The 25,886-nt window shown below is 45.6% G+C and overlaps 1 protein-coding gene across 2 annotated transcripts in view; it reads left to right on the top strand.

Annotated features, from left to right (window-relative positions):
- LOC126353873 (uncharacterized) overlaps positions 1–25,886 on the top strand; it is a 107,860-nt gene that overhangs the window by 28,746 nt on the left and 53,228 nt on the right. For both annotated transcript variants that reach the window (XM_050003058.1, XM_050003059.1), the window contains exon 2: positions 17,490–17,595. In XM_050003058.1, coding sequence (XP_049859015.1) covers positions 17,490–17,595 — 106 coding nt within the window. The remainder of the gene's footprint in view (positions 1–17,489; positions 17,596–25,886) is intronic.

Below are 25,886 nucleotides of genomic sequence, written 5' to 3'. Positions count from 1 at the left end.
TCGATGGACTTGTGGCCTCTGTCGGTCCTTTGGTCGCCCCTGCCCTGTATGTGGATGATTTCTGCATTTGGGTTAGTTCCTCTTCAGTGGCATCTGCAGAGTGGCAGCTGCAGGGAGCTATAAGGTGTGCCTCTGCATGGACCCTCTCACATGGGTTTCAATTCTCTCCTCTAAAATCGCGGGTGGTCCACTTCTGTCGCCGTACTGCGATCCAGCCTGATCCAGAGCTCTATCTCGATGCCCAACAAATGCCTGTGGTCCCACAGTTTCGTTTCCTGGGTCTTCTTTTTGACAACAAGCTCACTTGGCTGCCCCATATCAGACATCTGAAGGTAGGATGTTTCCGTAAACTCAATGTCCTTCACTTCCTTGCCCACTCCTCTTGGGGTGCGGACTGTTCCCTCCTTCTCCGTCTTTATCATGCTCTAGTTCTGTCTCGCTTGGACTATGGTTGTCAAGTTTATGGTTCAGCTGCTCCTTCCACACTGCACGTGCTGGATCCAGTCCACCATTGTGGTATCCGTTTGGCCACCGGTGCCTTCCCTACTAGCCCTGTTGATAGTCTCCTGGTTGAAGCTGGGATCCCCCCCCCCCCCCCCCCTTTCTGTTCGGCGGTCCCAGATTCTGGTGTCGTATGCACTCGCTATCCATTCCTCTCCCACCCATCCTTCCTATTCTATCCTGTTTCCAGGCCATGGATGTCGCCCACCCAACTCCCCCCCACGGGCGGGTTTACCGGTTGGGCTCCGCCTTGCGTCATTTTGCCGTGATTTTCAGCTTCCTTCTTTGTCCTGCCTTCCTCGCTCCCTCCCCTCCATCACTCCGGTGATGTTCCGCTCCTTTTTCCGCCAAATTTTGTGGGAGTTTTGGGATGCTGTTGTTTTTTACACTGGCTCTAAATCTGCTGATCATGTGGGGTATGCCTTCACGTCCTCTGTCGGAACGGAAAATCATCTGCTGCCACCCACATGTGGGGTGTTTACTGCGGAATTGATGGCAATTTCCCAGACCCTTACCTTTATTAAACAGTTCCAACACAACTGCGTTTTGTTATGTACGGGCTTGATGAGTGGCCTTCTTGCTATTGACCAGTGTTTTTCGCGCCATCCCTTGGTCTCTGCCATGCATGACCATCACGCTGATATTCACCATGCTGCTTGTTCCATTGACTTCCTTTGGGTCCCTGGCCATGTGGGTATCCCGGGTAATGAGCTCGCTGATTGTTTGGCTGGGGGAGCAGTCACTTACCCCCCGTTTTCTGTAACCCCTCCTGCAGCAGATTTACGGCTTCACATCAAATCCCACTTCACACAGTCATGGGCCAATTCTTGGGAGGCTACTCCCCTGTCTAATAAACTTCGTGCGATTAAGGTGACACCAGGCTTGTGGCGTTGTTCCTTTTGCCTCCCCCGAAAGGACTCGACCACACTGTGTCGTCTCTGCACATGGTTTTCTTTTGCGTGATGAGTCACACCCACTTTGTGGTTGTGGAGCGTTTCAGTCAGTAGCCCACATTTTGGTTGAATGCCCCCTTCTTTTGGCTCTGTGTGCTAAGTACAGACTCCCCCACACTTTACCTTTGATGTTGGCTTACGATTCCCGGATGATCTCTCTGGTTCTCGGTTTCCTCTGGGGAAGTGGTTTTTATTCTCAGTTTTAAGGTTTTTAATCTCTCTCTGGTATTGGGGCAGGGCGGTGAGTGTTTGGGTGTCTCCCTTTGTAAGCAGTGTTCGGAGATTCCCGATTCACCTCTCTGACTGAAATCCTCTTTTCTCCCCCTTTTACTCTGTTTTTACTTTTTTTTTTTTTTTTTTTTTTTTAGTCTCCTTTTCCCATACGTACTTCTACATTCTAGCGGTTGTACCTTTTAAGTCACAGGTGGTCTTGCCTATGCTGCTTCAGAATAGAGTTGGGTTTGTTCTCTTGCTGACTTCCCTCGTTTTGTTTTTACCATTGACAACATGACGGCCCTTTACATTTTTAGCCTTTTCCCTTTCATTGTTCTGACTTTCCTGAGATGTCCCATTGGCGGAATGGACCACATTTGAAACAAGGGACTGATGACCTTGCTGTTTGGTCCCTTAAACCTCAAACAACCAACCAACCAATCCACATTCAGATGTTGCAGCACCTTTCTCTTGCAGGCAAGCACTTTCTGCTTAATACGTATAACCGCATCTGGGCAGAGGGCATGTTTCCCAGACACTGGCTTGACACTACCGTCATACCCATACCTTCCTTCTAGCTACCGCCCTTTCTCTCTCACCAGCTGTGTTTGAAAGGTGGTGGAACGTATGATCCATGCCCGGCTGCTGTGGTGGCTAGAGTCTCACAATTTACTAACGATTGCACAGAATGGACTTTGAGCACGCCGTTCCGCAGTTCACCATCTTGTTACTTTGTTCACCCATGTCGTGAATGGTTTTCTGCAGACATCCTAGACTATGGAGAAGGCCTAAGACACCTGCTTGAGAATTGATATCCACCAGACTCTTTACACATGGGGCTTCTGTGGCTGCCTGTGCCGTTTCCTTCAGGAAATTTTAATAGACCGAGTGTTCAAGGTGTGTGTGGATTCTTCCTTGCCAGACAGCTTTATCCAGGCAACTGGTGTGCTCAGGGTTCTGTCCTGAGCGTGATCCTCTTTGCTATTGCCATAAATCCTATAATGGACTGTCTCCTGCCAGGCACCTCTGGCTCCCTTTTTGTTGACGATTTTGCCATCTATTGCAGTTCTCCATGGACCTGTCCCACTGGGTGGAGTCTTCAGTGATGTCTTGATTGTCTTTCTTTACTCCTGGAGCATCGACAGTGGCTTTCGTTTTTCCACAGACAAAACTGCCAGTGTGAATTTCTCCCACCATCTTTACATCTTGGGCCTCTTGCTCTTCAGTTCATTGAAACTCTGAAATTCCTGGGGCTCGTGCTTGATAGGAAACTCACTTGGTCCTCCCGTGTGTCTTAACTATCAGCCCGCTGTACGCTGTCCCTCAGTGTCCTTCGTGTCCTCAATGGTACTCCTTGGGGTGCAGATTGAACCACTCTCCTCCATTTGTACAAGTCCCTTGTCTGTTCAAAACTAGACTATGGGTGCTTTGTTTATGCCTCTACATGTCTGTTCCTCTTACGTCATCTCAACACTATCCTCCATCCCTACTGCGGGTCCGGGAGTTGGAATAGGCCCGAGGTATTCCTTCCTGTCGCAAGAGGTGACTAAAAGGAGTCTCTCACGTTTTGGCCTTTATGTGGTGGTCCCCTGTAAGGTTTGATCTCCATTTTTCCAAATTTTCCTGAAGAGTGAGCCAATTGGGGAAGGGTGCCTTACATGGTGCATCGTGTCCATCACGCGTTGAGACCTGTCGCATCCTTCATCGACGTGGATCTGCTCTTCTTCTCATTCTCCAACTGTTGGGCGAGGTCACCCTCGTGGGTGCATATTTTTCCATCAACTGTGCAGTATCATCTTCTATGCTGATGATGATAATGGACTTGTTTGCTTGGTTGCACCTGATATCCAGCACAGTAGCCAGTCCGTTGTGGTGAGGCTGCCATGCACCCTGTTGGTTGTAGCCCTCTGACCACACAGGGATCGCTCTGCTGATGCTTGCGCACGTATGCCAAGGAGTAGATGCCGGTCACCCTGGGACATCGGTACTCCTGGCAATGGTCATCCTGCCAGATGGCTGGGTGGCGCCCATGGGGAAGGGCCCTAGTCGGAGAGGATGGCATCAGGGTGGATGATGTGCGATGAAGCTTACCATGTCATCACTTGCTGGTGATCAAGTGCCAGCAATCTCTAAACGTTCCAAGTCTCAGTACATTGCAAAGAAGTATGATCTTACATTGTTTGCCTCCCTGGCCACACCATGGGAGGAATGCCAGGCTAAGGATGGGAGCGAACCTTATTCGCCCCCTCACCTCATATGTATCAGAGCTGGTGGGGCTCCTTTGCCTCGACAATGCCTCAAGTTTTTGTAGAGCATTTAGAGGACAGGTTTGTGGAGGTGGAGGGCTTGGGGCTTGTCCAAAATGAGATCTTGGTCAGTCTTGATCAAAACAGCATCCTCTGCCCAGTCATGGACATTACTCACATGTGACAAGCTGGGGGATGTTTCTGTAACCATCACGTCTCATAAGAGCTTAAATGTGGTCCAAGATATTATATTCTACAGGGACCTTCTTTTGCAGTCTGACGATGAGCTTGAGCTAATTTAGAGCGGCAAGGTGTACATTTTGTTCGGCATGTCCACCGAGGTCCAAGGGATAATCAGGTTGCCACCGGTGCTTTCATCTTGGCCTTCGAGGGTTATACAATAGCCGAGAAGGTCAAGGTGATGGTCTACTGCTGTGATGTAAAGCCCTATATCCCTCCCCCAATGTGATTATTTAAATGCTGGAAGTTTGACTTTATGTCTTCCCACTGTACTCCCAGCATCACATGTCGAGATTTCGGGCGCCCATCACATCCAAATACTCTTAGTGCCCTGTCTCCCATTGTGTTAACTGCGGAAACCACCATTCGCCTTGCTCGCCTGACTGCAGGGTTCTCCAGAAAGAAAGGAAAATCATGGAGTACAAGACCCTGGACTGACTGACCTACACTGAGGCTAAGAGGAAATGTGAACATCTACATCCTGTACATATGTCATTGTCTTACGCCACCGCTACAACAGTTCTAGCCCCATCAATTCCGCCAACCCCAATCACCTCTCAGAGCCGGAAGACTATAGCTGACCCCTTGATGGTGAGGGGCACTTCCCTCCCTGTTGCTCCTGCACAACCTACTTCGGGAGCAACAGACCCTCCCCCTCCCGCCACCCCCACCCCCAACCCACCAACTGTCGGGGATATCAGTCCCCAGTTCTGCGCCAGAGAAGCGTAAGTCTTCTTTGACTCCTCTCACTAGGAAAGGGTCCGTTGGGCCACTCCCTTCCCAGCTTTCTGCTAGTGGGAAAGATGATACCCGCCAGTCGCTGAAGAGCCCAAAATCAGCTGTTCATAGGGCTTCACAATCATCCTCAGTCCTGGAGACTGATTTGGTGGAGTCTTCCCAGCCAGTGAAACACAAGGAGCAGTGAGAGAAATCCAAAAAGAGGATCCCCAAGATCAAGGGAATTGCGATGGCACCCACACCACCGCTACCTATAAGTTCTATGTCTGAGGATGAAGTGAAGATTCTGGCGTCCACTGAGGACCTAGATCTCGCCTGACCCTCCTGTTCAGGAAATAAGTTGGTGGCAGCAGGTGAACCTGAGGTGTGAACTGCCTCATTGAGTGTTTCCTGCCTTCCCAGTCTCACATTGATATCGTCCTCGACTGGAATTGCGGCAGTTTTTTCCACTGCCTGGCTGAGCTACGGCAGCTGTTAAGCTTTACACCTGCTTTCTGCATTGCGCTCCAATAAACATGGTTCCTGGCAATGCGGACCCCTGCACTCCGCGGCTATAATGGATATTAAAGTAACCATAGTGACTATAATCGAGTGTCAGGTGAAGTTTGCGTTTATGTCCTAGACTCAGTCTGTAGTGAACCTGTGCCCCTTCAAACCCCTCTTGAAGCTGTGGCTGACAGAATAAGGATGACACAGGAGATAACTGTCTGCAATGTACATCTTCCTTCAGATGGTGCAGTACCCCTGATTCTATTAGCTGCACTGATTAATCAACTCCCTAAACCTTTCCTACTTTTGGAAGATTTGCGTAAGCACCATGCTTACTGGCCGAGGCAGAGATGTTGAAACTTTACTGTCTCAGTTCAACCTGTGCCTCTTAAATACTGGGGCCGCCACACATTTCAGTGTGGCTCATGGTAGTTACTCAGCCATTGATTTATCAATCTGCTGCCCAGGACTTCCCCCATCTTTCCACTGGAGAGAGCCCATGATGACTTGTGTGGTAGTGACCACTTCCCCATCTTCCTGTCACTGTCCCGGCGTCAGACCCACAGACACCTGCCCAAATGAGCTTTAAACAAGGTGGACTGGGAAACTTTTACCTCTGCTGTCACCGTTGAATCTCCCCCGCATGGAAACATTGATGTGATGATTGAGCAAGTGACAACAACAATCCTTTCTGCAGCAGAAAATGTGATCCCTCACTCCTTAGGGTGTCCCTGGCGAAAGGCAGTCCTTCGGTGGTCAGCAGAAGTAACTGAAGCAATTAAGGAGCATCGGCAAGCTCTACAGCGGCATAAGTGGCAACCTTTTCTGGAGCACCTCATAGCCTTTAAGCGACTCCATGCCCACATTTGCCAACTTATCAAACGACCATTGGGTGCCATACTTCACCTTCCCAAATCTGGGCAAGGATCAAACGTGTTTTGGGTACCAGCTCCCAACAGGTCCCCCTGCGGGTTCGGGGGTAAGAATAGGCCTGTGGTATTCCTGCCTGTCGTAAGAGGCGACTAAAAGGAGTCTCAAACGTTTCGGCCTTATGTGATGGTCCCCTCTTGGGTTTGACCTGAAATTTTCAAAATTTCCGTTGTTAGTGCGTGCCATTTGGGGAAGGACGCCTTATGTGTTGTTTTTCTATTGGTCCATCGTGCACCACCATCTTGCATGCTATCTATTGTCGTGTGGCGGGATTTACACCCCATGTCTTCTGTGTTGCCTCCTTGTCTTGTGCGCAATCCCCTTCTTAGCGCCCACGACAACTGTGGACCCTTTCAACACCTAAAATCCAGCACGGTAGCCAGTCCGTTGTGGTGGGGTCGTCATGTACCCTCTTGGTGGTAGCCCCCTGACCACGCAGGGATCGCACTACAGATGCCAGAGCTGTTTCCTCCCCATGCGTGCCAAGGAGTATGTGCCCATCTTGTCTGGGGCACGGGGACTCCGGGCAACGGGATATCAGCCAGGTACCTGTTGCTTTGGCTGGGTGGCGCCCTTGGGGAGAGCCCTCGTTCGGAGTAGGTGGCATCTGGGTGGATGTGGCGCAATGAAGCGCAATAAATCTCACCAAGCTGGTGGTTGTACTGCCACCAGCGTCTCTAAGCGAGGCAGAATTGAATTTGATGCTGCATAATATGACTCTCAGTCGTTCCCCTCGTTGGCTGCGCTGTGGGAGGGAGACAGATCTAGTGCCAAGCCGGAGCCTTATGTACCACAATACCTTGTCTGCAGCAGGACTGATGGTGACTCCTTTCTTTCGACAAAGCCTTTGTTTTTTGTGGAACACCTGGAGGATAAGTTTGGGGAACTGGTGGGGTTGTCTAAAATGAGGAATGGGTCCATCCTCCTCAAGACGTCCTCCTCAGCCCAGTCCCGGGCGTTGCTCTTGTGTGATAAGCTGGGAGACGTCCCTGTTACCGTCACTCCCCACAGTAGCTTAAATATGGTCCAGGGGATTATTTACCATCGCGACCTCTTGTTACAATCTGACAACGAGCTGAGAGCTGACTTGGAACGATGTGGTGTGCATTTTGTCCGTCGTGTACACAGAGAACCCAAGACTAACAGGGTGGCTACCGGTGCCTTTATCTTGGCCTTCGAGGGTGCTGTATTGCCTGAGAAGGTCAAGGTAATGGTTTACTGTTGTGACGTCAAGCCATACATCCCTCCCCCGATGCGGTGCTGGAAGTTTGGGCATATGTCCTCCCGTTGCCCATCCAGCACCACATGTCGAGATTGTGGACGCCTCTCTCATCCCGATTCTCCATGTGCGCTTCCACCTGTCTATGTCAAATGTGGGAAACACCACTCTCCTTGCTCGCCGGACTGCCCCGTTCTTCAGAAGGAGCGGAAGATAATGGAATTTAAGACCCTGGACCGGCTTACTTATCGCAAGGCAAAACTTAAATTCGAAAGTTTGTATCCTGTCCCGCTTCGAACATCCTATGCTGCAGCCACGTTATCGTCGCCCTCGCGGGCGGCAGTTGTCGCCTCATCTGTGCCGCCTTCAGTGGGCCCTCGGGGCCGTACATCTCTGTCTGCCCCCCTCGTGTCTGGGGGCAAGCCTTCCTCTGTTGCCCCCTTAGCAGTTGGGGGCAAACCCTCTTCTGTCACTCCCCCCGCACATGCTTCGGGAGTGACATCTGCTCAAAAACCAGGGGGCTCGATCCCTCCCCCTCCTTCTTCGCCAGCGTTGCCTCTGCCGGTTCCTCTCTCACGGAAGGGGTCCCTTGGGGCCCTCCCTTCTTCCGTTTCTTCTCCTACCCAGCCGGATGTCAGCCAGCGGCTGAAGGTTCCGCCACCTGCTGGTCGTAGGGCTTCTGCATCGTCGTCAGCCTCCGATGCTCCTTCAGAGAAACTCTCCCAGCCCTCTAAGCCAAAGGACAGACGCGAGAAGAAGGAACGGAACGTGTCCAAGAAGAAGGACGTTCCGGCGGTTTCAGTACCGCCTGCTGTACATAGTTCTGGCTCTGGGGATGAGGTGGAGATCCTCACCTCTGCCGCGGATCTCGCCCTCACGGAACCCTCGGGGGCCTCTCCTATGGACACAGCTGACTCTCGCCCGGTGGCGGCTGTTGGCTCTGAGGCGCCGTCTGCCTCTTAGTCGCCTTCACGCCCTCCCAATCCCTTCCTGCTTCAATTCTCCAGTGGAATTGCAGCGGTTATTTCCGCCACCTGCCTGAGCTCCGGATGCTTTTGAGTGTTTCCCCTGTTCTCTGCATTGCTCTTCAGGAAACTTGGTTTCCGGCAATGCGGACCCCTGCCATTCGCGGTTATCGGGGATACTATAAGAACCGCGCTGCCTGTCAACGAGCTTTAGGTGGAGCTTGCCTCTTTGTTCACCACTCTGTCTGTAGCTCGCCAGTACCCCTTCTGACGCCTTTAGAGGCAGTCGCTGTCAGGATTGAGCTCTCGCCGGCTATTACTGTTTGCTCTGTTTACGTTCCTCTGGATGGGCAGCTCCCCCGCCATGTCTTGGCTGCGCTGCTGGCTCAACTCCCTCCACCATTGCCGCTTCTGGCCGATTTCAATGTCGCCGGAGATTGCTGAGGCTATTCGCAACCGTAGGCGGGCTCTCCAGCGTCATAAGCGGCACCCATCTCTGGAGACCCTCATCGCCTTTAAGAAGCTCCGTGCCTTGGCCTGTCGTCTTATTGCACAGGGTAAGCAGGAGTGCTGGGAGAGGTATGTTTCATCCTTAGGCTCCCGTGTCTCCCCGTCGCTCGTGTGGTCCCGCATCCGGCGGATTTATGGATACCAGACCCCTATAGGTGTCCCTGGAATCTCCCTGGACGGTGCTGTCTGCACTGACACTGCCGCCATTGCTGACCACCTTGCCGCGTACTTTGCTACGAGCTCTGCGACTGCAACTTACCCTCCCGCCTTTCGCTCTCTAAAGGAGCGGACGCCGTTATCGTTCCACATACGTCGTTCTGAAGAATACAATGCTCCTTTCAGCGAGAGGGAATTCCTCGCTGCCCTCGCTGATTGCCCTGATACGGCACCAGGACCGGACTGCATCCACGCGCAGATGCTGAAGCATCTCTCCAGGGACTGCCAGAGACACATCCTAACCATCTTTAACCGCATTTGGAGCGAGGGCGTGTTCCCGTCGCAATGGCGAGAGGGTGTTATTGTCCCTATCTTGAAGCCCGGTGCGGACCCTCTGGCGGTGGATAGCTGTCGTCCCATTACCCTCACCAACATTTTGTGCAAATTCCTCGAACGTATGGTGGGGCGGCGTTTGTATTGGGTCCTTGAGTCGCGCGGTCTCCTCACTCCATCCCAGGGTGGCATCCGTCAGGGCCGGTCTGCTGCAGACAATTTGGTGCGGCTGGAATCTGCTATCCGTACGGCCTTTTCCCGCCGTCAGCATCTCGTTGCTGTATTTTTTGATCTGCGGAAGACATATGACACAACATGGAGGCATCACATCCTTGCTACGTTGCGTGAGTGGGGTCTTTGTGGTCAGCTCCCAGCTTTTCTTCAAAACTTTTTATTGCGCCACTCTTTCCGGGTGCAAGTCGGTGCCACCTCTAGTTCATCTTATATACAGGAAAATGCTATCCTGCAGGGCTCGGTGTTGAGTGTTTCCTTATTTCTAGTGGCCATTAATGGTCTGGCTGCAGCCATGGGGTCGTCGGTGTCTCCTTCTTTGTATGCCGACGACTTCTGCATCTCATTTAGCTCAACGACTACGGGAGTCGCCGAATGCAGGCTGCAAGCAGCCGTTCGCAAGGTGGCATCATGGGCTCTGACTCATGGATTTCAGCTCTCTGCAGCCAACACTCGAGTTATGCACTTCTGCAGGCGTCGGACGGTCCACCCTCATCCGGAACTTTACCTCGACGGTTACCTACTTGAAGTGGTGGACACTAGCCGCTTCTTAGGACTCGTCTTTGATGCCCGGCTCACATGGGTTCCTCATGTTACTCAGCTGAAGCAAAAGTGCTGGCGGCACCTCAACGCCCTCCGCTGCCTGAGCCACGCATCTTGGGGTGCAGATCGCTGCACGCTGTTGCGATTGTACAGAGCCCTTGTGCAGTCCAGGCTTGATTATGGGAGCCTGGCCTACGGGTCTGCATCACCCTCAGTGTTGACGTTGTTGGACCCCATACACCACTATGGGGTTTGGCTTGCAACTGGCGCTTTCCGTACGAGCCCCGTGGATAGTCTACTGGTGCAGGCCGGGGTTCCCCCGCTGCGGATTCGCCACCACCGACTGCTCGCCAACTATGCTGTCCACGTGCATTGCTCACCGGGCCATCCCAATCATCGCCTGCTTTTCCCTGCCAGGGTCCTCCCTCTGCCTGACCGGCGACCTAGGTCTGGGCTTTCCATTGCTGTCCACGTCCAATCCCTGCTGTTGGAACTGGGGTCGTTCCCTCTTCTGCCACCCTTCCGAGTCCGTGCACCCACGCCTCCCTGGTGTATGCCCCGGCCCTCCGTCCGCCTGGACTTGGCACGGGAACCCAAGGACTCTATTCCGCATGTGGCCCTCCGTCGCCGTTTTCTTGCGCTCCTCGCCTTATTTTCAGGCTGTGAGCCTGTCTACACTGATGGTTCCCTGGTGGATGGTCGTACTGCCTATGCTTTTGCTCACGCTGCCCATGTTGAACAGCGCTCCTTGCCGGCTGGCTGCAGTATTTTTACTGCAGAGCTGGTGGCCATATTGCGTGTTCTTGAGCATATGCGTTCCTGCTCAGGTACGTCCATCGTCATCTGCAGTGATTCCCTGAGCAGCCTCCAGGCTATCGACCGCTGCTATACCTCTTCTCCTCTGGTATCCTTTATTCAGGAGTCTATTTTTGCCATTACCCGCTCTGGTTGTTCGGTGGTCTTTGTTTGGACACCAGGTCATGTTGGCATCCCGGGGAACGAACGTGTCGACAGGCTGGCCAAAGGGGCGATCGACACCCCCGCTTTGGAGATCGGCCTCCCAGCTCGTGATCTGCAGCTGGCGTTGCGCCGTAAGGTGCTTGGGATGTGGCATGACGAGTGGCGTAGCCTGACTTCGCCGAATAAACTGCGGGCTGTTAAGGAGACGACCGATGTGTGGCGGTCCACTCTGCGGGCTTCTCGCAGGGACTCTGTCATCCTGTGTCGGCTCCGCATCGGCCATACCTACCTGACGCACGGACATCTTTTGCATCAGGAGGATCCCCTCCTGTGTTAGTGTGGGTCCCGGTTGACAGTCGCCCACATTTTGTTGGAGTGTCCCCGCCTGCGCACCCTCCGGCAGACTTGTAATCTCCCGGGCACGTTGCCTTTGGTTTTATGCGACGATGCCTCCATGGATGACGACGTTTTAAATTTTATCCGTGGTAGTCCTTTTTATGGTTCCATTTAGGGGGGACCTGCCCCTTTCCCTTTCTGTGTATCTTGTCCTTGAGTCTCTCATTGGTTGCAGATTTTAATTTGTGTATTCGGATGGTTGATTCTTTCCCAATTTTGTTCCCATGGTCAGTCAACCAGTCTCCGGCCCTCTTCTTTTCTTCCGTTTCTTTCTGTCCGATGTTCGTCTGTACTCTTCTTGTCTCTAGTGTTCGCTGCCACATTGGTGTTCTTTCAGTAACTGGGGGGAGGGGCGTCTCCTCCCCCCTTGGGGTTTTACCTGTTCCGTAAATTTTTGTTTCGCCTGTTTTTGGAATGGGGGACTGATGACCTTAGCTGTTTAGTCCCCCTTAAACATCCCAACAACCACCACCTCCCAACAGGTGTTCCCGGTGTTGTTGTAAATGGCGTGTTATCTGCCAACACAATCACGATTGCCGAGAACTATGCCTGAGCCTCTGTGTTGGAAAATTACCCCTCCCCCCCAGCCTTTCACACTCTCATACGGCGTCTGGAAGGGAAAGTCCTCTCATTTACTATATGCCACAATGAATCCTATAACGCTCCATTTACAGAGTGGGAGCTCCTCAGTGTTCTTACACATTGCTCTGACACTGCTCCTGGACTAGATTGGATCCACAGTCAGATGATTAAACAACTCTCATCTGACTACAAGTGACATCTCCTCATCATCTTCAACCAGATCTGGTGCGATGGTGTCTTTCCATCGCAATGGTGGTAAAGCACCATCATTTGGTGCTCAAACCTGGTAAAAACCCGCTTGATGTGGATAGCTATTGGCCCATCAGCGTCACCAACGTTCTGCGTAAGCTGGTGGAACGTATGGTGTGTGAGGAGTTGGGTTGCGTCCTGGAGTCACATGGCTTACTGGCTCCATGTCGGGACGACTTCCGCGAGGGTCGCTCTACCATCTATTGCAACCATCCTAGACACATTTGGTGTTCAGAACTTTGGCCAGTGGACTTTCAACAAAGAAGGGCTGTGCCGTGACCATCACCTGTAAGGAAATGATGTCTAACACTGCACCTAATGCTTTCTGTGGTTTTATAGCAACTCCCATGGCCTCACCAAGTGAAGGTTACAGCCCAGTGGACTGGCATGGCTGCCCATCACAACATCCTCTTGGACATGTTGTGTCCTGTGCTAGCATAATGTCACGGAGGCCTCTATCATCCAGGTGAGCATCCCCATGTTGGCCCACGAGCTCAGTCGCCACTCAGCCTGGATCAGCATGATTATGTTCACCATGGCTCTGTGATGTATCTGTGGCCTCTGCCCACAGATTTTGGTGGTGCCATCACAATCAGTTTCACCTCCATCATCCTGGTCAACAACTGTTTTTCTGTCCGCAGTGGACCTTCAATCGTGTGATGAATCACACAAATTCCATTGAGTCTCAGCCCATGAGATCTGTCGAATACACAGTGATGACGTTAATATTGTGGACTGTGTCATAGGTGTAATTTTGATACGGTGCAGATTGGACTTTGCTTTGAAGTACACACTTGAGTTCCTGGTTTCTAGGTAGTATCATGTATGTATTTCTTGTTCTAAATAAATCAGTGTTACTCATTGTTACAAAAACTGCTAGTTACAATTCCTTGTTAACTAGCTTGAGTTATTTCATATTGCAATGTGTTTCAAGGTATGACTTCATCTCCAGGATTAAATGGCTAATATGCTCAAATTAACAAATGCAAAATCGGTTTGTATGTCTCACTGATATTGTAGTCATAGGGTACTACTTTTCTACATTTTGTTAATCATACAGTTTACATTTGTGTAAATTTAAGGCATATTGCAGTCCTTGAAATCTAATCAAATTCTGGCTGGATATTTGTATAGCTTTTTTCAGATAGTACTTCATTAAAGGTAACTACACATCTGCACAAAAAACTCAAGATTATTGTTAACAGTGTATGCCAGGTTATTAATACACAATATGAACAGCACAGATCTCAACACTCTTTCCTAGGGCATGTTAGTAGTTACTTCTATTGATAACCCTCCGTCCAAGATAACACGCTATGTCTCCATACAAAGAAAGACTCATTACAGTCACAAATTTCACTTGATATCCTTTGTGGTCATCCTTTATTAATAAGCATTGGTGCAGTACTGAATCAAATGCTTATTGGAAGTAATAACACTGCATCTATCAACCTGGCATATTTAATTCGTGTCCTTTTGAACGTCATGTGGGAAGTGTGTGGTGGGTTCGTGAGATTGATGCCTTCAAAAACTGTGCTGGCTGGCAGACAGGAGGTGATTCTCTACTAGATACTTCATTATGTCAGCACTCAGAGTATGTTCTAGGATTCTACAATAGATGTACCGATACGTAATTGATATTGGATGGTGTTTTGTGGATGACTTCTGCTACCCTTCTTTCAGATGGACGTAACCTGTGCTATGTTCCAGCCGGTGGGCCCAGTTTCTTGTTGGGTCTGTGATACATTATGATCACAAGAGGGGTTACTCAGTCACAAATGCTCTGTGAAATCTGATAGGAATTCTGTTGGGTCTTGGAGCTTTGTTTAGTTTTAGCAATTTCAGCTGTTATCTTCACACCACTGGCACTAATATCTTTGTCACTTATCTTTGTAATGCTGCAAGAATTAAACTGGAGCAGTTCTCCAGATTTTCTTTTGTAAAGGAACACTTTAAAAATGTGTCCTCCAATATTTCTGCATTTATGAGAATCTAAATTTTAGAAATTGATGTGGAATATATCGTTGTCTTAAAGCAACGTTGTAGTAATTCCCAACCTCATTGATATAAGAGGCTACAAATAGTGTTAACTTAAACCAATGTTAGAAAAGAAAGGAAATGTTATCATTAGATTTTTTTTTCTTTACAGTGCAATAATTTTAATGTTGTATTTGGTGAGGTGTCAAAATGGGGTACACTTTGAGCAGTTCTTTTGCCTGATTATTTATTCATTATCAACCTTACAACTCCCCAACATTACATGATAAATTTATGACAAAGGGGGGGGGGGGGGGGGTCCAGGAAGCTGGGTAGCATGAGGAGCCCTGAGAGCTGCAACTGGGACCAAGGCCGAGTCCCCAGCCACACCCCAACATCCATTCTGTGCTCCGATGGGAACATAGATTGGACAACTGCCAAAGGGCACTCACCCTCTTTCTGAGCTAGTCTGATGAAAAACAGTGAGTGTGGTGCTGGGTCCACAGTGACACCAGGTCGAGTGCTGGGAACTTGAGGTATTGTGGGGGCAAAGGCACTGGGTTCATCTCCATCATTTCCACAGATGGTGCCAAAGAGGCTGCACCAGCCACAAGATCCTGAGAGGATGCAAATTTGGGGACAGAAAATATGTGTAAGAATCTTGCAATTGACAAGCATGAATCTGGTTCTGTTGGAGGCACAGCAGTGATACTTGTGGAGTGTGGGAGGTGCCATACATTGTGGTGGGTGAAGCAACTGTAGCAACATTTGGTGTTGCTGGCCATGTAGAAGCTCCGCCGGCAATGTATCATCGCGAGGCTGGGACCAGTATGTTGAAAGGAAGAGTGGCAGCACTTGCTCCCATGTGTGGGAGACACATAGTTCACTCATCTGTTGCTTGAATGTAGCCACAAATTGTTCAGGTTCTCTGTTTGACTGAGGATGAAACAGAACAGTAGTAAGGTGAGTGATACCATTGGTTGTACAAAACAGTTGAAATTCCTGAGCTGTAAACTGTGGCACATTGTTTGCGACCAACACTTTAGGCAAACCTTCCAAGCAAAAAATAAATGACAAAGCCTGAATGGTGCTACACAATGTAGTAAAGTTTATGGGTGCTGCAAATGGATGTTTGCTAAGAGAGTCCACAACAATAAGCCAACAAATGTTCCAAAAGAGACCAGCAAAGTCATATGCACTTGTTCCACAGTAATTGAGACTTTGGCCAAGCTGAAAGCATTTGCGGTGGGGCCCATTGATTTTCAGCACGAGCTAGACAGTGTGACATCATCTGTTCAATGTGCGCATCCACGCATAGTCCAGTACAGTGCCGATGCGCTAACTGTTTTATGTGTACATTCACCATGTCCGTGGTGGGGAAATTTCAACACAGCTTTTTGGAATGCCTTAGGAATTTATACATAACACCTTTAAAATAATACAACTCTCTATATCTAAAACGGAAAAAATAACTTCTCATTATTAAGTGGCTTCCTACATGCAATTACATTTACTCTCTCCTCCTCCTCCTCCTCCTCCTCCTACTACTACTACTACTACTACTACTACTGCTACTTGCAGAATGTAGGCCAAGTATCATTGTCCTATTACTCAGTACTGATGCTCTTGAAGCCTGCAGCTGAACTGGGACCAACCAGCAATTGGCTGCTGGTTAAGTCAGTGTTGACAGAGGACGCTGAACTCTGCCTTCCTGGAGGTGTGACGTTGCGTGCTCTTTCCATTAGCTCGCAGGTTAGCACCTTCTTGATGCTGTTTTGCGGTGCTGTGCTGTTCAGTATGTAGTCGATGCTTTACGACTACACATTTACAGCTCTAGAATGTGGCTTAGAAATCTTGGCTGCCCTTGATAACTGTTCATAAACTTGAGACCTTACCCTTCAGTTATCCACTAGTCTTTTTTTCTCTCTTCCTCTTTATTTTCTTCAGATCCACTTCCTACAGATTCCTTGGATTTATTTTGTGTAAGAGATTGCAATTCTTGTTACTGTTAGAAAAATTATTATATAACCTGGGGCAGCTCTTAAGTGATTATTGAAAACATAATGTGTCACTGGTATCCTGTCTAAATATCCCCCGGCCCAGTACACTGACTTGGTGCCTGGCGGCTTGGTGTTACTGAACATGTGCTGTTGAACATATACACTCTCAAAATCAATACATTCATAATTTAATTCCAAGATTTAAAAATTTTGTAGATATAACTCTTTAAGGGGCTCATTTAAAAAGTTTTGATTAAACAATGCAAACTTTTTTGCTTTGTTAATATTTACTTTTATATAATTAAAACTAGCCACTTTCAAGTGATAATATTCTAGTGCACTTTCTCTGATCATATTGTGGTTTGCCTCTGTAGGGAACTATTTCAGGTACACTGTCTGTCTGTAGGCAGATGCAGCTGCTTCTGGTGATTTAGAATAGGATCCAGTGATGATTTTCTTTTGCTTTCAGCAAAAGAAACCCGTTGTGAACAAGTCTGTGCTGGGTGTGGAGGCCCCTAGATTCAGGATCTTCACTAAATGTGTGGGTTATTTGCCACCCTATGAGCAGATGTGCTTTAGATGGACAAGGTCCCAAGTAAGCATATTGTTGGCTGCTTTTTCTCAGTTGGCCTAGAATAGTACTACATCTGTCACAGTATCTTAAAGTCTAATAGTTGTGATGCGTCAAGCATTACTGTGAAACATCTTAAGGATGACTGGTGTTGCGTGCCAAGACTGGCTTTCATCTTCTAAAAAAAAAAATTATTATTTGTCTTCGTCAATTAAAGGAGTGAGAGAAGTGGCCAAGGGGGAAAAGATCAATGAAATGGAATAACATTTTGTTAGACCCATATAGAAGTCACAAAAACTTGTATCATGAAAACCTTCTTCTTTGCAGTCTATGGCTGAAAGCAACTGAACATTATTAGAGCTCAACAATTTAGGCCCATTTCCCACTTCTAATATTTTTATTTTCTTGGAAGTGCAATGTTTGGCTAGTTGTTATCAAAATTTCCATAGTATCCTTTGTATTTCTGATTGCCTTATTTCTTTTCTAGAGCTACATTCCAAGTTGAAAGAAGCAGAAGATCATTATGGGACCATCAAGACTGAATTACAAGCATCAGTGGTAGAAGTAAACCAGCTGAAGAAAGAACTAAAGAGGTATTATTATTATTATTATTGTTATTATTATTCTTTCTTTCTTTTCTCAGACGTTACGTCTGTTCAAAAATGGAAAGAGACGCGGACCTTGATCAAGTGTGACTTCCTTTTTAACTGTACGGTATATGTTATATTGCATTTAGGAACTTTCGGGTAATTGAACATGTATCAATAATTACGGATTTCTGTAGTTGTATATATAAATTTGGATGTAGCTGTATTGCATTGATGTACTGGTGGATATTGTGCGGTATGACTCCTGTAGTTGATAGTATAATTGGTATAATGTCAACTTTATCCTGATGCTACATGTCCTTGACTTCCTCAGCCAGTTGGATGTATTTTTCAATTTTTTCTCCTGTTTTCTTTTGTATATTTGTTGTATTGGATATGGATATTTCGATTAGTTGTGTTAATTTCTTCTTTTTTATTGGTGAGTATGATGTCAGGTTTGTTATGTGGTGTTGTTTTATCTATTATAATGGTTCTGTTCCAGTATAATTTGTATTCATCATTCTCCAGTACATTTTGTGGTGCATACTTGTATGTGGGAAAGTGTTGTTTTATAAGTTTATGTTGTAAGGCAAGCTGTTGATGTATTATTTTTGCTACATTGTCATGTCTTCTGGGGTATTCTGTATTTGCTACGATTTTACACCCACTTGTGATGTGATCTACTGTTTCTATTTGTTGTTTGCAAAGTCTGCATTTATCTGTTGTGGTATTGGGATCTTTAATAATATGCTTGCTGTAATATCTGGTGTTTATTGTTTGATCCTGTATTGCAATCATGAATCCTTCTGTCTCACTGTATATATTGCCTTTTCTTAGCCATGTGTTGGATGTGTCTTGATCGATGTGTGGCTGTGTTAGATGATACGGGTGCTTGCCATGTAGTGTTTTCTTTCTCCAATTTACTTTCTTCATATCTGTTGATGTTCTGTGATCTAAAGGGTTGTAGAAGTGGTTATGGAACTGCAGTGGTGTAGCTGATATATTTATATGAGTGATTGCTTTGTGTATTTTGCTAGTTTCTGCTTGCTCTAGAAAGAATTTTCTTAAATTGTCTAGCTGTCCATAATGTAAAATATAATAGAGGGAAACATTCCACGTGGGAAAAATATATCTAAAAACAAAGTTGATGTGACTTACCAAACAAAAGCGCTGGCAGGTCGATAGATACACAAACATACACACAAAATTCAAGCTTTCGCAACCAACGGTTGCTTCTTCAGGAAAGAGGGAAGGAGAGGGAAAGACGAAAGGATGTGGGTTTTAATTGAGAGGGTAAGGAGTCATTCCAATCCCGGGAGTTCAAAGACTTACCTTAAGGGGAAAAAAGGACAGGTATACATTCGCGCGCGCGCACACACGCACACACGCACACACGCACACACGCACACACGCACACACACACACACACACACACACACACACACACACACACACACACACATATATCCATCTGCACATACACAGACACAAGCAGACATTTGTAAAGGCAAAGAGTTTGGGCACACACACATCCATCCGCACATACACAGACACAAGCAGACATTTGTAAAGCCAAAGAGTTTGGGTAGAGATGTTAGCCGAGGCGGAAGTACACAGGCAAAGATGTTGTTGAAAGACAGGTGAGGTATGAGTGGCGGCAACTTGAAATTAGCGGAGGTTGAGGCCTGGCAGATAACAAGAAGAGAGGATATACTGAAGGGCAAGTTCCCATCTCCGGAGTTCTGACAGGTTGGTGTGGGAAGTATCCAGATAACCTGGACTGTGTAACACTGTACCAAGATGTGCTGGCCGTGCACCAAGGCATGTTTAGCCACAGGGTGATCCTCATTACCAACAAACACTGTCTGCCTGTGTCCATTCATGCGAATGTACAGTTTGTTGCTGGTCATTCCCACATAGAAAGCTTCACAGTGTAGGCAGGTCAGTTGGTAAATCACGTGGGTGCTTTCACACGTGGCTCTGCCTTTGACCGTGTACACCTTCTGGGTTACAGGACTGGAGTAGGTGGTGGTGGGAGGGTGCATGGGACAGGTTTTACACCGGGGCCGGTTACAAGGGTAGGAGCCAGAGGGTAGGGAAGGTGGTTTGGGAATTTCATAGGGATGAACTAAGAGGTTAGGTGAACGGCGGAAAGACACTCTTGGTGGAGTGGGGAGGATTTCATGAAGGATGGATCTCATTTCAGGGCAGGATTTGAGGAAGTCGTATCCCTGCTGGAAAGCCAATTTCAAGTTGCCGCCATTCATACCTCACCTGTCTTTTAACAACATCTTTGCCTTTGTACTTCCACCTCGACTGACATCTCTGCCCAAACTCTTTGGCTTTACAAATGTCTGCTTGTGTCTGTGTATGTGCGGATGGATATGTGTGTGTGTGCGAATGTATACCTGTCCTTTTTTCCCCTTAAGGTAGGTCTTTCCGCTCCCGGGATCGGAATGACTCCTTACTCTCTCCCTTAAAACTCACATCCTTTCGTCTTTCCCTTTCCTTCCCTCTTTCCTGAAGAAGCAACCGTTGGTTGCGAAAGCTTGAATTTTGTGTGTATGTTTGTGTTTGTTTTTGTATCTATCGACCTGCCAGCACTTTTGTTTGGTAAGTCACATCAACTTTGTTTTTAGATATATGTCCATAATGTAGGTTTTTTATGTCGATAAATCCCCTTCCTCCTTCCTTTCTGCTTAATGTGAATCTTTCTGTTGCTGAATGTATGTGATGTATTCTATATTTGTGGCATTGTGATCGTGTAAGTGTATTGTGTGCTTCTAGGTCTGTGTTACTCTATTTCACTACTCCAAATGAGTAGGTCAATATTGGTATAGCGTAAGTATTTATAGCTTTTGTCTTGTTTCTTGCTGTCAATTCTGTTTTCAGTATTTTTGTTAGTCTTTGTCTATATTTTTCTTTTAGTTCTTCTTTAATATTTGTATTATCTATTCGTATTTTGTGTCTGTATCCTAGATATTTATAGGCATCTGTTTATTCCGTCACTTCTATGCAGTCTCTGTGGTTATCCAATATGTAATATTCCTGTTTAGTGTGTTTTCCCTTGACTATGCTATTTTTCTTACATTTGTCTGTTCCAAAAGCCATATTTATATCATTGCTGAATACGTCTGTTATCTTTAGTAATTGGTTGAGATGTTGATTTGTTGCTGCCAGTAGTTTTAGATAATCCATGTATAGCAAATGTGTGATATTGTGTGGGTATGTTCCAGTAATATAGTTGTTGTTGTTGTTGTTGTTGTTGTTGTTGTTTGTATTATTACTATTACTATTACGAATTTGGCATTGTATATCATCCAATTTTGTTGGCTAGTGGTAAACTTTCCTGTGTTTACTGCAAGGAGTGTGCTAACATTGAATATAATCTGTTGAATTTTTCAAAACAGTATAACATAAAAAATGACAAGAAAAAAAACTTTCCTCTATGATTCCACATGCTTGTTTTGTCAACCTTTTGCCTTGTGGTGTTGCAACTTATTGGAATTGTGTTGACTTCCTCATTGCCAGTACAAAAGTTGCAAAGAAATGCTGCAGACATATGAAGTATCCCAGTGAGTTGTCAGACAGGCTATGTTTGGAAGAATATCCCTGCCTCCTCCCTTTTTCCAGAGAAGTTTCTTGATATTGAGCTGCTAACAAAGAGCACTTTTATGACAAGGGGCACTTGACAAGATCATTTACACATGTAGAAAAAATAGTTGTCCATCCTTGATTGTATAGCTACAGTGATTGCAAGTATTCAGCATAATAAGAAGAAAAAATTCAAAGTTCAGTTGCTAGAAGATTGGAATAGTTACTTTCGACCATGAATAAGGAACAACAAAAATTGCAGGAAACAGCACAGAAGTAAGAATGAGGTAAAGCTGAGATTCAGATTGCCAAAAATTTTAAAGAGTTTCCAGAAAGAGAGAGCTTAGATTTGAGCTGAATTCAAAACAAAGTACTGATTGTTAAAAGGCTAGAGGGAAGGTCAGAGCTTACCAGTGCACTACGAAGAACAATAGTCAATGCTGTCACTTCATGTATACATGGGAGATTGGCTTAGTATGCAATAGAATTAAATGCAAGTGAAGTAGAGTAAATAATGGTGGGTATACAATAAAGGAGATTATCAAATAATAATGCATTTTACCACATAAATGTGTTGTAAAGTTGAAGACATGACACTAAGTCTGTCAATGAAACAGCAGTGATGTAGCATACCTCTTAAGACTGTAAGGTGTAGTAGAATACGTGAAATGTAAGAATGCAATTCATTATTCTCACAAACTATTTACTTTTTAAGTTATGTCATCACCACCTCCGCAGCCCTGAGCTTTGTTACTGCTGCCATTAATTATGTATGTGTACATTGTGAGTCAGTTCAGTTAATGACTTCACACCCCCTGTGCCACTGCTTTATGATATAATAGGCATACTCCTTTTTCTGCTCCATGTAGTCTGAACTACCTTTCTTTTTATTTTCGTCTTGTAGAGCTGATGGTGGCTGTAAAGTTGAAACCAATTATCTGTGCAAATAAAATAAAATGTGACCGTGACTGTAAATACTGTGATCCATTTAGATATGGAGGTCACTGGTCTCCTCCAAAGGTCAAAACAACCTCTTTTCATTATCATATGTACAGTGACATCTTGCTACTAACTGGTCAGAAATAAACCTGCACAAGATATTTTCTGTTCTCTATGTGTGGCTGAAATAATATTACAGTAATCTTTGTTAATCTGTGGAAGTGGCATGATTCAAACAGGTGAATAGGAGGAAGGGAAAGAAGGACTAGTGCTTCTTTATTCAATGTACAAGATTGCTTAGAAAATTCATTTCTGTATATTCTGTAAACATAGAAGTATCTGGTAGGTTTTTATGTGAAAAAGATTCTTAGTACTATATTAAATTACTGTTTTGAATTTCCTACAAAAATGATCCTATTCTTTTTCTCTCTATGAGTAATAGTTTCCATGTTCCAGGGATGGAAGAATCATACAGTATTAACATTGTTGTAATGGTATAAAATCTATGTTTCTTTTAAAATGAAGTGGGTTAACAACAATTGTTAAATATTACCACGTCGAAATGCAGCAGAGCCATATTTATGGGATATCTAACAGGATGGGAATGGGTAGAGGGTAGAAGCACAGAAGCACGAGAAAAGGTAGGTCACTGGATGCAAAGTGAATGATGAGCAGATGATTCCTCACGCTGTCTACCCCATTATGCCACAAGCAACAACTGCTGGATGTTTCACAAATTTATATCGACCCTTCGCAGCGCGCCTTATGTATTACTGGAGATACAGTGTGCTGACATGCCCATGGGATGTTTATTTCCACAAAGTGTATTAACACTACATGGGATGTGTGTATGAGTAATTAACGATACTAATGCAAGAAACACGTATGGGCAGACTCTACATTAATCTCTGTAGATTGTTCTACACTCATAGTGGTGGAGAACTAATTCTTACTCACCCTCTGTTTAAGTACGGGCTTAATGAAGCTTTTTTGTCTACTCACTTAAGGAAATAGAACAGGAATCCTGGGGAGGGATAGTATCCTTGTAAACCGAAAAGTGAGAAGTGCTCGGTGTGGGCGTGTTACCTATCCCCGAAGAACACAACAACTGGCATATAGGATGACTAAGAATCAATTTCCCCTATATCAGTATAGAATGGTGTACAGAGATTTACGTAGATTCTGTCCGTTTAGTAGTAGTAGTAACTCATATATGCATCCCATGTAGCATTAACGCACTTTGTGGAAAATGAACATTGCCTGGACATGTCTGCACACTGTCTCTCCTGTTATTCGTAAGGAGTACTGTGGAGGGTCTCTATATACTTGTGAAACACTATGAAGTTACTGCTTGTCGTGTAGTGAGCTGGATAGAGTAGTGAATCACCCTCTCACTATTCAGTTGGCAGATGTATGGTAAAGGAAAGTGAGTGACCACCTTCCAGCAACCTACCTTCCCTTACACTTCTACCTTCTACCCCCTACCTGAACACAGTTCATCTCTTAATATGGCTCTGCTGCATTTACACTTGGTACATACATTTAATATTTGTTTTAACCCACTTCATTTAAAAATAAACAATGATTTTATATCGTTAAAACAGTATTTTTAATAATCTGCAATTCTCCAACATGGAAACGATAAGTCCTAAAAGAAAATGACTCTGAGATTTATTGCAGTAAATTTAATTTGCTTAAATTAGTACTGGGAAACCTTTTTGCTAGTAGCCATGGTTTACGAATTATTCAAGAAAAACATAAAAAAATGACCTTTAAATGCCCCCAATCCACCCCAGTTCTCACTCCCAATTGATCAGGACTTTTTAGTATGTTGTTTGTAGCACTCCCTCCTACCATTGTACAAAAATTTTTGACCACAGGATTTTCTCCCCATAGTCAACCATTTTTGGTCTTTGTTAAGTGGGCTGTCAGATGTGATTGTATTTTTGTGAAAGTTTTATTTCAAACAGCAGACTACAATAAAAATACAAGACAAGTCCACACAACAGTTTCTTGTTTTCCTCCTTACCAACAGCAACAATGATAGAACCTCAGAATGAAAAGCTAACAAGGCAACAGACAGGGCCCTGTGCTCTTCAACAAATCAGGAACATGGTTCACAAGGTCAGTGATGGATTTGCACATCTTCTGTTGTGCTTGTTGATACGTGAATCATCATTTCAGATCAGTAGAGCTGTGAAGTTGCAGTTGACAGGGCCTATATTTAGAATATCGGGTAAAAGGAAAGAGAGTGTGTCTGTTGAGGGAAAGAAGAGTGTACAAAAGTCTTATTCATTAGAAATAAAGGTAGAAGTCTGCATTGCTATGACGAAGGTAACCGTATTATTGTCATTCAGCATGCTTTGGGACTTAATAACTCCACAGTGAGACCTATTCCTGACAATGCGGAATTAGTTCAAAAAGCTGTTCACTCTTCAAGTACTCAAGTGTGCTAAGAGTGTCCAAATCACTGCTGGATGCAATGGAAACAGTGGAGAAAATGTTAAGCCATTTGATTGAGCAACACGACCACCAGCAGATGCCTCTCTCGGTAACTGCAATTAGATCTACAGCAAAGGGCTTGTACTAAGATTTAACGAAAGAAGGGAAAGACCCATCTTTCTCGACCACCTCAGATTGGTTTCATCGCTTCAAGCAGCATTTTGGCTTTCACAACATTAAAATGACAAAGTGCAGCTGCAGTGCAATAAGGTGGTGCCACAGATTTTAAAAAGATGGTTACAGAAATTGACACAAAAAGTGTATACTGCAAAGGGCATAATGCGTGTCACTTCAAGCAGGTGGGTTACCTTGAGAGTCTTGGATTTTGTTGAATTAAGCCTATGTTAAAATTCAGGAGTAACTAAGAAACACACTTTTTTTTGTTTTCTCCACAAAAATTGAATGTTTTGATGGCATCTCCAGAATTTCCCCAGAACATAATCCCATACCGGAGGTGAGAGTGTACAACTGCATAATATACACACTGACGGGTGTTGTAGCTGGTACAATTTTTTAATGTACGCAGCACAAAACAAGATGTACTTAATTTTTTGTTCATTTGCTCAATATGTGCTTTCCATTCCAAGTTGTCTTGTAGATGAAGTCAAAGAAATTTGGTACAGGCTGTTTTGGCGATTGTCTGTCCGTATAGATCTAGATTGGGTGATGTCAGATTTTTTGTTTGTGTGTATTCATAGCTACAGTTTTTTCAGTGTTTATTATTAAGTCATTGCCATCAAAGTAACATGTTAGCCTGTCAGTGGCTTCTTTTATTTTTTTTTTTTTTTCAAGAGTTTCTTCTGAGTTTCCTGTAATTAGAACACTCATATCATCAGCAAATTGAAATATTTTACTGCTGTCATTGCTTATGTTTAGGTCATTTACATAGAGTAAGAACAGAACAGGACCCATTACTGATCCTTGTGGCACTCCATATTTAACAGCGATTATATTTCCTAATGACGTTGTCCCTTTCTTGATTTATTTCCACATATTGTTCCCTGTTTTTAAGATAAGAGCTGAGCCAGTTGTTAGCTGTTCCCCCAATCTCAAGATTTTCTAGCTTCAGATGTAGTTTAAAACAGATAAGGTGTGATACAATCACAGTCGTGTACATGATAAATATTTACTGAGAGCTGTCTCAGTTTTTTAAACCGGGTGACAAAATCAACATCATGATAAGCATCATCTGAACAAAAATTGAAAATAGCTAAGGGCCTTATGCAAGTGATTTTATTTAGCACTTTCTGAGGGAAACTTTT

The sequence above is a fragment of the Schistocerca gregaria genome, chromosome 3 (assembly GCF_023897955.1).
Source record: "Schistocerca gregaria isolate iqSchGreg1 chromosome 3, iqSchGreg1.2, whole genome shotgun sequence".
NCBI classification, from domain to species: domain Eukaryota; kingdom Metazoa; phylum Arthropoda; class Insecta; order Orthoptera; family Acrididae; genus Schistocerca; species Schistocerca gregaria.
This window is presented reverse-complemented; position numbering and strand designations above follow the sequence as displayed.